The sequence below is a fragment of the Sus scrofa genome, chromosome 13, assembly GCF_000003025.6.
Source record: "Sus scrofa isolate TJ Tabasco breed Duroc chromosome 13, Sscrofa11.1, whole genome shotgun sequence".
In the NCBI taxonomy this organism is placed as follows: Eukaryota; Metazoa; Chordata; class Mammalia; order Artiodactyla; family Suidae; genus Sus; species Sus scrofa.
This window is the reverse complement of record NC_010455.5, coordinates 129,986,593-129,999,520: the sequence shown is the minus strand read 5'-3', so window position 1 is coordinate 129,999,520 and position 12,928 is coordinate 129,986,593. Positions and strand designations below refer to the sequence as shown.

General features: G+C 45.6%; 1 protein-coding gene across 2 annotated transcripts in view; it reads left to right on the top strand.

Moving 5' to 3' along the window:
- MB21D2 (Mab-21 domain containing 2) overlaps nucleotides 2,181-12,928 on the top strand; it is a 121,709-nt gene continuing 110,961 nt past the window's right edge. The window contains exon 1 of one of the 2 annotated variants that reach the window (XM_001925559.6): nucleotides 2,181-2,938. In XM_001925559.6, coding sequence (XP_001925594.3) covers nucleotides 2,728-2,938 — 211 coding nt within the window. In that variant the 5' untranslated portion in view covers nucleotides 2,181-2,727. Of the gene's footprint in view, nucleotides 2,939-4,947; nucleotides 5,121-12,928 lie in introns of those variants that run through there. The other variant, XM_021070058.1, reaches the window with a different exon arrangement.

Sequence of the window (12,928 nt, the reverse complement as noted above, 5' to 3'; positions counted from 1 at the left end):
TGGTCTCATCCTTTTCTCCTATTTTGCCAATTGGGCAAGGGATAGTTATATCATCTCATTAGACTTGTATAAGAGCATATAAAAGTTATTTAGTTTACTATTCAGGGCATTCTCTAAATATACAGGCTCATCGAAAGTCAATGATTCATAGAATTCTGATGTGGCTGATGTTCTACAGAAAATGGAGAAGCACAGAGAGACCATCCATTCCCTCACTCATTCAAACCATCCAAGACCCAGGGCTGAGGCACAATAAGGCACCATTCCTACTAACTACCTGTTTTATCTCTATGAATATGTGTATCACAAGGGAGGAGTACTGCCTTATTCACACTTTTGGAAATTAACACACAAAAAAATACCTGGACTTTTTTGCCTGATTTTTTTCCAACTGCATTAGGTTGGAAGTTGTTGCTTGCATGAATGAACTAGAATCATTCTGATCCATGAAATGACCATGCCTGAGCCAGCTGTCTCACAGATGCCTGCCATTGATCATGAGAGAAGCATTGACAGATGGGAGTGGATCGATTTGTGTTGGAGTTCCGAATGCTTGCATAGCTTATCCCACTGTCCAGTTAATGGTAATACCCTCTCAGATGAAATGTCAGGGTGGCAAAACAGACCTGCAAAAGCCAGAGGTCTCAGGCAGCTCCCTCATCAGTCCACTAGCATTCATATGTATCCTCCCTCTTTAATATTGAGTGGGTGAGAAAGCTTGTTTCAAAGAGAAGCAAAGCAAAAGCAAAAGCAATTCACTGGTTATGCCAAAATTCTCCAGACATCACTTGATTCAATAAACATTGAGGGTCTTTGTGTAGGGACAATGTTATGGGAAATCCTATGTAAGATGATGAGTCCTTACCCTAAGGGAAGCCCATAGCTTGAAACTTGCCTTAATGATGATAAAGCATGGTCTAAATTCATCAGAGGCATGTGAAAGTTTCTGAAGGGGTGCAGTAGATGTTCTGAGCAGGGAAATGTTGCTACCAGCTTGGGGGAGGGGCCTTAAGGAAGGGGTTCAGGAAAAGGCATGTATGAATTGGCTTTGGTGTAAAGTTTGAAAGGGGGTAAAGAGGAGGAACTGGATTGGAGGAGGTCGATCAGATCTGTGTTTTGTAAAAATCACCATGGCAACAATGTGAATAGATTGGAAAGAAGAAAGAATTAAGTTTATAACAACAATAGTAGCAGCTAACATTTAATTAAGTATTTATTATGTCAGGCATTGCACTAAGTGCTTGACCCATCTTATTTCACATAATCCTCAAATCAATTCATGAGACAGAAATTATCATCTCCATTTTATAGTGAAAGTCATGACAGAGCCTGGACTAACAAAAGAGGCTGTATTCTTGTCCCTGAGAACCCAGGTAAGAAAAAGCTCCTATCTTTTATGAGGGACTGAGGGATAGAGACGAGTTGGATTTTGGAGGATTAGGAAGAAAGATAACTTTTTTTTCTAAGAACCAATAGGCCTCCTAAGTGTTTGAGTCAAAAACCTCATAAACATTAAAAACACCTCTGAGATCCTAGTCTATCTAAAGGACCATGACTTAAAATCTGCCTTGTCAAGTAAGTATGACTCCATCTCACCATCTCCTTTGGCTTATCCCTGTCCACCTAGATTCTGGCATTCTGCCTGGCAAATAGTGGGTGCTCCAATTGTATTTGTTGAATGAGAGAATTTTCACCTCGTCATTCAATATTCATTGAAACCTGGGACAAGTCATTGTTTCCCCTCCCCCACACCGACCTGCTCACTTTAGTTTTTCTAGCTTTATATTGGAGCTGGCTGAACCTCGTTAAGTCATTATACATTAAGTTTAATAAATTGTTATCCAGGAAAATTAATTACCTAAGGCAAAGGTAGGGATACTTTAGCGGCGAATGGGAGTGTCTATAGCGGACCGGGTGGGCGCTCTCTCTTTTTTGGGGGGGGTGGGAAATACGCTTAATCCTATCTTGTTTGGCAATCTGTGCAGAAAAGGGCAATAGATTGGTTTTTATATTCCTTAAGGCAGGTTCCTTCAGAATCGAAAGGCATTGGAGTTTCTTGAGATATAAACGCTCCCAGAGGGATGCCCTGCCCAGGACACCGCCCTTAAAATGAGAGGAAGACTCCTTTCTCCTTGAACGCGCTTGGCAAGCCCTGCCCCAAAGGGGGTGGAGGTAGAGAAAGAATACGTCCACACCTCTCGCGTCTGCCGGGGTACAGATAGGCAAGTGGCATAGGCGCGCAGACTTTGTCATTTATTTATTTTTCTTTCCACTGGGTGCGCTGTCCCTTTAAATGGGGGACGCTGGTGCTGGCTCCGTAACACCGGAGCCGGCAGCTTGTTGATTTCAGAGCTGGTGAATTTCACATTGTTTCCACTTCACTTTCCTCGCCCGGGGAGGCTCGGGTTGGCTCTACCACCGCTACCGCCTTTGCCAGCGAGGGCCAGGGGAGGGCAGGGACCTGCAGCATCTGGGCCGCCTTGGGGCCGCAGGAAAGGGTGTTGGGGCCACACACGCACTCTCGCTGCAGTCCAGCTCCTCCTGAAGCCCGGGCGCCCGAAGCGCACCCAGCCGGGACCGCCCGCCTAGACGCCCGCCCGCCAGCCCGCCCACGGGCCGGGGTCACAGCCAGGGAGCCGGCGAGGGGAGGAGGCCCACGGGGGACTGGGTGGGGGGGCGGGGGTGGGTGCTGCCGCAGCCGCGGAGCTGCTACTCGGCGCGTTTTGTATGAAGATGGCGGCTCCCACCGCCAGCAAGGCAGCCTCCCTGGGCTGTAACAACAAGCCTGCGTTCCCGGAGCTGGATTTCAGGTCGGGAGCTCGGGTGGAGGAATTGAACAAACTCATCCAAGAATTCACGAAGCACGACCAGCGGGAGTACGACGACCAGAGAGCACTGGAGATTCACACAGCCAAGGATTTCATCTTTTCCATGCTGGGTAAGGAGGAAAAAGAGAGAGAGGTGGTGTGTGTCTGTGTGTTTGTGTGATGGGAAGCGGGTTTGGAACCCATTCCCCCTTCTCGCGGGCCCCTTCCTTCTTGGTTTCCTTCCCGGAGTCGGGTGCCTGAGTATAACCCATCTCTTTCCGCCTCTTCCCTTCCTTCTCCGCGGCAACCTGAGCTGCCTTCCCTCGCCTCCTTACTATACTTTGCGCCGGGTCCCTTTTTCGCCCCCGTTCGCTGGCTCTTTTGTTAATTTCTCAACAGAGGGGCTGGTAGGCAGGTGAAGTGTTCGCGGTGAACTATCTCACTGTTGGGGATAAGCCCCTGGAAGCCGTGCGGTCCAGGTGAGAACCGGCGGCACCTTTCAATTAAGGGATTTTTCTCCAGAGGCACGGACCTGCACCTTCCCAACGCCGAGTCCTTTCCTGAGCTCGGGGCGCAGGAACTGCTTGGAGCTCTGGCTCGGCGCCCGAGCGACAAGTTGCTCTCTAGTCTTGCGGCGCCGCGCTGTCACGCCGAGCCCCCGTTGGCCAAACTTGTTGGGTGTTCCCTAGTAACCCGCCGAAGTAGGCTGGGCGCCCGGAGTTCCTGCAACTTTGATTTGCAAATAGAGTTCCCATTGAAGCAGGCGGAAGCATTTCCGGTGCTTCGCCAGGGTTCTTGCTGAGCTCGGAATTCCTAATTCCCAGCTCGAAAATGACCGTGCTCAGAGCTCTGGCCCCAAGGAGCGCCAGCCCCCTTCTCTTTGTGTATTGTCCCTGCGCTGGCCGAGAGAGGTGTCTTGGGTTTTGAACACCAGCGAAGTCCGGGTGTAGAATAATGTCTCCTCTCCCACTCCCCAGCCCAGCACCTACAGGTCCTCAACAGATTGTTGAACGTTGTAAAAAAGAAAATAATTGAGCCAGGCGCGGGAGAACGAACCCCTCCCTAGGTGTCCTGTCGTTCGGATTATTGCTCCTGAGGCGTTGTGTGAGTGTCCGCTGCTGGGAGCCTCCGAGGTGGCTTGCGGATCCACCGGTGTGACTCTGGCTGCCATGCAGTACGTGGCCTAGCGGGTAACATTGCGCAGAACTGGGACTCCAGTGTAGAGCTGCCCCACCGCGTGTCTGTGCGCTCCACAAATACATTCTTAGGCAGTTTTCCAGGCAGTGGAAAATTGGATTGAAAAAAGGTCCTCGACCCCAGAGGAAGACAGAGCTTTTGCCTTCCTCCTGCCATCGACTTGGATTTCAGCCGGCTGTCTGCTGTTGCAGATTCTATCATAGGCTACCTTAATTTCTGGGTTTTCTTCCTCCCCACAATCCAAGTGTGGCTGCGGAGGGTAGTAATGCTTTGGGAAGTTGGATGGAGAATGTTAAAACTTGGGGCTGAATTTTACCTTTTGCTCCACACTTCTCATGTTTATCTGAGATTGTGTATGGGATTGAAAAACTCTCTGTTGAGATTCTCGACTGTTTAGCTAGTATTGAGATGACTTAAATGATGTGTGTGTGTGTCTGTCTGTGTGTATCTTTAAACACCTGCCTTTTCTGGTGGTGGGATGGGCTTCCAGAGGGAAGCTTACAAGCTTCCAGATCTAAAAACCAGCACAGTGGTTGTCAGGAGGGTGGAGATAGAGACGGCTCAGGGTAGTTATTTAAGTTGCTTAATCATAGCCTTTCTCTTTGACATAAATGGAAATCTGTCATTGTGTTGGTATAGCCCCACATCAATTCTGGGTATCTCCTGCCCTAGGTCGTTCACTAGAAAAGGGTACTGGGTCACCATCAGCTGGGATAGTCATGGAACAGAACATGAGAGGCTGTGGGAGGGGTAGGTTAAAATGCCCAGCTCATTAGGAACTTCTGTGCTGACATCACAGCTGATACACTGATTTCACAAAAGCCTTTACCCAGACGTGATGGGTGAATTATTGCAGGGTGTTTAATTTATTTTGTGTTTAATGTCATGAATGGCATTGTGTTGACAGGTAAATGAAAATTCCTTTTTACTCCTTTTGACTCAGTTGACCTTGCAAGAGATGTCTTTCTGGGCCCGCCCCCCCCACCCCCGGGAATTTGATGTTTCCACCTGCAGAAGAGAAAATTCAAGAGAATGTCATTTAAGCCTCCTGCCCCTTTGGACACTGAAAGGCAGATGGCGAAATGAGCTTGCCCGTGTGTGGTGCTGCATTCATTTGTGAGTTCCTTGCTTCCCTTTAATGAGGTGCTGGTTGCTCTAGACAAGTGAAGGTTTGGTGACAGTGAGGGTCCCTGTGTGGATTTACTTTTTCTAAAGCAGATTTTCGCTTGGCTTAAAAAAACAAAATCTCCTTTCTCTGCACTTTGTTTCACTTGCCTCAGCCCCGAGTCTTTCATGAATATTCGAATGAGGTGTCTTAATGACCCTCAGCTTGTTGGGGTGGCACCAGGCCCTTATTTCTGGAGTTGTAGGGAGTGAATCTTCTTGGCTTTGTTCTGCCTCTTTCTGAATGGTACCTGAGGATTGTCAGCAGCTTAGAAACATCATCCCCTCACACGGAACGAAATGGCAGAGGAATTTAGTACAAACCTCTTTAATGGAGCTGAGGATAACGCTAGCTGGATTTTTAGGCAGTTGGCAGGGGCAGCCAGTCTCTGTATGAGAGTGTTAGCCTGGACTAAAGCCCCCCCACCCCACCCCCCGCCCCTGCCCGCCACTTCCCAGATCCTTTTTGTTTTGTCCAAATCAGAGGCAACTTTATACAAAAGGTCAATGGTTGTCATCAACCATGACCTATCAGCACTAGGAAACTCCACTGTCCTCTCGAAGCAGGATTCTGCATAGGCTGTGGTGTTGATCTGAGCCTGCTGGTGGTCACCCAGCTCTCCATGGTCTGCCCTGACATTCTCTGCTTGTCCAGAGATTCAGATTCCTTTGGAAGCAAGTATTTGCAGGAGTCGTCTGGAGTCCCTCCTAATTTCTCTACACCTTGGTCTTTCAGGAGAATGATTGCTGTTATTATCTAGTTAATATTTCAGAGCCCAGATTGTGGGAGAGGCTGGCAGTGCATAATAAACACCATTTCTCAAAATTCAGGGAAATTGCCAGAGTTCATTAATGTTTTAATAATATTTGGTATTTGCATAATGTCTCTGCCAGCCCTTTTGTTCTCTCCCACTCCCTGGTGAGGTCGGATGGAGAATGGTTGTGTCCCCATTGAACAGATGCAGAACAAGAGTGATAGAGAAGCTAGAAAAACCAGGAGGAAACAAGCAGTCACTTACACTCCAGTTCCCATGGTTGGTACCATGGTGTGGTCATTAGAGTAGTTATCACTTACTGACTGCCTTCTCGGTGCCTGGAACTGCACACATTTTAGGAATAGGTATTGTTTTCCCATTACCCAGAAGAGTTATTGACATTTACGGGGGTTAAGGATCATCCAGAGTCTCATGGCTAATAATTGGAAGAGATACTGCTAAAACTCACATTGGCCTGATTCTAAGTCTTTTTCTACTTGAGACTATGCATTAAATCCATTTTTTTTTTTTTAAATGCTGTCTCTTTTTAGGATTTTGTCTCTATTTCAGCTCTAAGTATTAAATCCAAGTAGCATCTGAGGTGAGTTCTGGAGCAGTCTGACTTTAAGTATATTATTCCATAATAAGATCATTCAGTAGAATTTTGGGTTGAAAAAATGATGGTCATTATAATAAAAGGCTAAAAGCTGTAGTTCCAGTCCAAGTCTGCCTCTTGCTGGCTAGGTGGCCTCTATTTTTTTTTTCATCTGTTAAATGCATAGTAGTAGTGCATTGTTTCAGAATTGTTCTGTGTGAATTCGAAGTTACTTTGTAGCCCGAAAAGGACTGTTTGAAGGATTTTGTTATTTATTTAAAGCAGTGGGCATTATTAGAAAATCTAGTGAACTTACACTGGAATTATTTCTGCAGCTTGCTATCAGAAAGACTATAAAGGTGAACTAGAAGAATATAGGCTCTGGCGGTAGAGGGCATGATTCATTCCAACTTACATTGCTGTTTGTTAAGCTCATACTGTGCACTGGCCATTGTGTTAGCTACTTTGTATAAATCTATTACTTCATGTAATTTTCTTCCAAAACTTTGTGAGGATAAATATCATGCCTATCTTAGAGATGAAGTAGGTGCTATCATCCCCCCACCTTTTTTTTTTTTTTTTTTTTGGCCATGCCCATGGCACATGGATATTCCTGGACCAGGGAACGAACCCGCACCACAGAGGTCACAACGGCAGACCCTCAACCCACTAGGCCACCAGAGAACTTCAGCATTATCCTCTTCTCAAAATAAAACCATGAGACTCAAAGAGATCAAGTACTTATGCCAAGATCATACCAAGTTTGAGTTTGAACCCAGGTATGTCTGATTCAAAAGCTTGATTTCCGTCCACTGTTGGGCAGTCAGTTTCCATTGCTCTTGGGCCAGACAATGATAAGGGTCCCATTCCCTAGGGAAAGCTATACTCAGTAGTCTGCTTAGCCTGCCAGAGCAGGGATGGTCTCATTTTGCCTATCTTTCTCTGTTTGTCTACCTCTTTTTTATGCATTCAACAAATATTTACTGAATGTTATACTGTTTGCAAAGCAGTATGCAGGGCACTAAGGATAAAATAGTGAGCAAAACTTTAATTCATATGGGCCTTTGGAGACCCCTTCCTCTTCTGTTTCGCCCACCCACTCAAGGCAAATAGTTTGCTGGCCCTTGTCTCCTTTCAGGCCCGTGGTGTGGTGCTTCTGAGTGCTGCCGGACCTGTCATATTTTTGGGCATTTCCTGTACCTTCAGAGTGGGCCATTTTGAAGCTCTGTCTTTCCAGTGTTTGAATGTCACTTTTCCTCAGTGACTTCATCCAACAGTCTTTATTGAGGGAATTTATTGAGAATCGTTTTGTGGGCTTCCAAGTCTTGTGCAGTTCTTAGCGGTCTGGTCACTAGTGTGCTATAGGATCTGTATAATGGACAAGGTCGTCTTTGAAGTCTGTTCCAGCTCTGAAAACATGATGCATCTAGGGCAGGGAAGTTCCTCTGAACATTTATTTTTGCTTTGAGTTGGGACTGGTTTCAGTTCTCCCTCCATGGTTCTGGGTGGTGGCTGCCCTTGATGACAGAAGAGCCCTGATGAGCCCTGATCTCCCCATGATGCCTTATTGGGAGCCCATTGGATGCACATGGCTTGGGGTTAGGCCGGGTCCCTTTTGTGTATCCACAAAAATGGAAATGGAGTCTCTCATATCCAACTAGGAACTTGTCATTGAAGCTTAGCTCTTTCGACTCTCCTGGAGTTTTGTAACAATTTGGAATCTCTGGTCCCATTTCAGACCTATTGAGTCCGAATCCCTAGGGATCCCCAAACTGGCCGCTCAGCACTCTGACATCCTGTCCCATGTTAGGCCTGATACTGTGCCTTTCCCGTCCAATAGGGCTGCTAGCGTGTACAATGGACTGATCCCAGTTGACTTTTGAAACTGGAACTGGGCTGCTGAGTCTAATGAGCAGATATGTCTGCAGGCTCTGGAAGGTAGTGCTGGAGTCCTTCCCCAACCCCAAGACCAAGACAGGGAGGCATAGTGATTGAGACAATGAGGACATTTCCTCTGGGAGTTCCCGTCGTGGTGCAGTGGAAATGAATCCGACAAGGAACCATGAGGTTGCGTGTTCCATCCTTGGCCTCACTCAGTGGGTTAAGTATCCGGCGTTGCTGTGAGCTGTGGCATAGGTGGCAGACACAGCTCGGATCTGGCGTTGCTGTGGGTGTGGCATAGGCTGGCAGAACAGCCACATGCCACAGGTGCGGCCTTAAAAAGACAAAAAAGACCAAAAAAAAAAAAATGTTTTCTCTGTTGGAATAGGGTTCCACATCATGGAACCATTTCATTGACACCATAACCCTTTGAGGAAGTGTGGGGAACTCTTAAGATTGGAAAAATTCATAAATTTGTCCAAGTTGACCAACGATTAAGTAGCATAGCTGGGACTTAACCAAGATCGGGTTGATGTCAACCCTTGCTTTCAGCAGTGATGCTACCTTACCTTCTCTTGAGGGGCAGGAGAGCTGGATTCTAGCCCCAACTCCTCCAGTTCCTTGCTATGTGGCTTTGGGCAAGTCACTTAACGGACTCTGAGTCTCAGTTTCTGAATATGTAAGTTGGGCAAATAACTATGCCTACTTCCTGTGTTTTGGTGCATTCAGTTCTGAAGCTGCAAGTACGAAAGAAGGACATTTCTGAATTCTAGTACCAGCTCTGCTTTGTACTGTGTGGCAATGTGTATTACCTTGAAGAAGTCACCTCATCTCTTTTGGGCTTTTATTTTTGCCCATTTTCCAATTATAGAAGATACAGAGAAGAAAGTAAAATCACCTCCAAATTCTATTTACTATTAATATTTATCTACTTATTTATTTTTATTATTATTATTTTTGTCTTTTAGGGCTACACTGGCGGCATGTGGAGGTTCCCAGGCTAGGGGTCCAATCAGAGCTGTAGCCACCAGCCTACACCACAGCCACAGCAACACCAGATCTGAGCCGCATCTGTGACCTACACCACAGCTCACGGCAACGCTGGATCCTTAACCCACTGAGCGAGGCCAGGGATCGAACCTGCATCCTCATGGATGCTAGTTGGGTTCATTAACCACTGAGCCACATGGCAACTCTTACTATTAATATTTAAAGTACATTTTTTTTCCTGGACATCTGTTTATAAAATATGCTTATACACACTCTTGCTTACATATATACCATTTTACATACATAATTCTATTGGATATGTGTCTTTTTAGTAAATTTATCAATATAGTGTCATCTACTACACTTTTGTGTGTTTTTTTTTTTTTTTTTTTTTTGTCTTTTTGCCATTTCTTGGACCGCTCCCGCGGCATATGGAGGTTCCCAGGCTAGGGGTCCAATCGGAGCTGTAGCCACTGGCCTACACCAGAGCCACAGCAAGGCGGGATCCAAGCCGCGTCTGCGACCTACACCACAGCTCACGGCAATGCCAGATCGTTAACGCACTGAGCAAGACCAGGGATCGAACCCGCAACCTCATGGTTCCTAGTCGGATTCATTAACCACTGCGCCACGACGGGAACTCCTCTACTACACTTTTGAAAAGAAGCTATAACCTGGGGAAAGATATTCTCCCAGTTTCATTCATTCACCTGTTTCTGTTTGCCCTTCGGCATATGGAGTTATGGGGCCAGGGATCAGATCCCACCAGTAGCTGCACAGTGCCCATACCTTAACCCATTGTGCTAGGTCAGGGATGGAACCTACGTCCTGGCGCTACAGAGGTTCCATCCATCCCACTGCATCACAGCAGGAACTCTCATTCATTCATATTTTATTCCCAAAGAAGATACTTTTCTGGAGTTTAGACCACATTCTGTGATTGGGGAAAACTTGAATGGGGAAAAATTACATGTTTATTTTTATTGACCGCCAGCTGAAATACTGCACTTCCTTTCATTACAAAAGTAGGTAGCAAACCATAGTAGATATTTTCATTTCACGTTATAGATGTTATACGCATATTTCAAAAAACCCTTCATCATAATAGGTGTTAGACTTGCTGCTAGGCTTTATTTAATGCAGTAATAAAGAATCACATATGGTACTCTATCACAAATTTTATTTCCTAAATGTGTTTTGTGTTTTAATACTAATTTTCTTTGAAGCCCTGTGTAATTTTATCATTACTTTAAATATTATACTTTTTTCTTTTCTTTTCTTTTCTTTTTTTTTTTTTTGCAGGGGTCCATAGGCTTTTCCAGCCTGTCAAGACATCTGTGTCTCAGAGGCAGTTAAGAGTCGCAGCTTCTCAAGTCAGCATTCTGACATGTTATCTCTGTTTTGGTTTCTTCTTCCAGCTCAAATGCCACTTGACTCATGAAGCTTTCTTACATCTCTCTGAGGAGAGAAAAAAATTTCCCTTTCCTCTGTGTTCTCCTAACACCTGGTTCCCTTTTATCCCCCTTAGCACATTCTTCCCCACAGTATAGACTATTCTCTTTGCAAGCACCCTGTGGGGTCATGGCCCCCAGTAGGTGCCAACAGAATGTTAGGTGACTTGATTCATTTAAAAAGAACCTTCTGTGTGAAGCGTTTTCTTTCAGGCTCTATTGGCGGCCTGAGCACTCTCTGACATTGTGTCTTTATGATTGCTCCTGTCGTTAAGCCAAATTATGACATCTTCTCTGGAGTCAAGAACATGTTGATCTGATCTTACGTAGTAGGGGGGTTTCTTTCTAGATTCCAAGAATAACATCCTTAAGACTTATTATAGAGTAGTTAAAGAAATGTCCCAAGGGGAGTCCCCATTGTGGCTCAGTGGGTTAGGAACCCAACATAGTGTCCATAAGGATTCAGGTTTGATCCCTGGCCTCACTCCGTGGTTAAGGATCTGGCATTGCTGCAGGCTATGGCATAGGTCACAGATGCGGCTCACATCCAGTGTTGCTGTTGCTGTAGCTGTGGTGTAGGCCTGCAGCTGCAGTTCTGATTTGACCCCTGGCCTGGGAATGTCCATATGTCACAGGTATGGCCATAAAAAGAAGAAAAGAAAAAGAAATGTCCCAAGGAATTTCTGTAGCTTGTTGACCAAGAGCAGCACAGGGTGACTTGTGGAAAGGTCCTCTTGTAAGAAGACCCTGACTTTTCTTCCCTGGGCATCCAGGGTTCTTGTGAACCTCCTGCAATACCCACTCTTGGAGCTTTAAACGATGCACGGAAAGCATAAATCTTTATCTTTCCCCTGAAGGTGTTCCATATGTTAACCAGTCAACTTCCAAGTATTTGGATGCCTGCTCTGGAATGCGAATTGAAGCAGTTCTTTATGCTTATATTTTACTGTTATTTACCATCAATCTTAATTTATCTTTGTACAGTGCTTTATAGATTACAGTACATATTAGCATCTGGTATGGTGTGGTATTATACCTTGGATCTGCCTTTGAGAACCGTTGTGCAGGGTCTAGGAACTTCCATTTACAGATGGGATTACTGAGGTTCTAGGGGGTGATCTGACTTAGCTGGAGATCATAGGGTAGGTTAGAAAACAAAGCTCAACCCAGATCTCTGGTGTCTCCTGCTCCAGCTCACAGCCTGCAAAGAGCTTGTGGCTTTTCTCCCCCAACATCTTTCATGGTTGCTGGGGCGAGTCTGTGTTCCCAGACCAGGCAAGGGTGGTGGCTCTCATGCCTCTCTGGGACTTTTCTCCCCTCCCTGGTACATAGTGGGTGGGGCTTGTGAGGGTGCTGTGGCTCAGGACATACCTTGGAGGTGTGCATTCTCCATGCCCAATTGTTACCTCGTCTGTCTGATTCCGAGAGTCTATGACAGTGATCACAGTGGACTTGGGTGACTACTTGCCAGCCAAGTGATCTCCTTAAGGACAATTCATAAGTATGTCATTATGTGAGGCCCTGTCTCCAGCTATCTGTTTTTCATCCACTTAAGTGCCTTTTTGTGAATTCGCTCTGCACGTGATAAAGAGTAAGAATACTAGGGACAGTGCAGCTATGAATAAAGCTGGCATGGGAGCTATTGTTCAATTTATTTTTTATATTTTTTCCTCAACGCAAGAGGACATGATTCCTATTCGTGAGTCAAGTTAGTAGCAGGAGTTGGTGTAAGTCTTGTTTAGGCTTTTGTTTCTTTTTGGGAATATTTGAATATCTACAGCATGTGTAGAATTAAGCATTCGTTTATTAATTCGTAAATTCATTCAACATGTTGGAGCACCTACCATGAGCTAGTATAATTACTGTGGTGCAATTACTACATCATAAGAGCACAGAATGGTGAATAAGAGAAGCAAGATGACTACCTCCATAGGACTTATGTTCTTTGGGGGAATTTGGCAAGATTTAAGCATGCAGATAAATAAGGATGTGTGCTTAAAATAAAAAAGCACAGACCATTATGATGGAAGTTAACAGGGTAGGATGGGGTGAGGATTGATAGAGAAGGAAGCAGAGACATTTGAACTG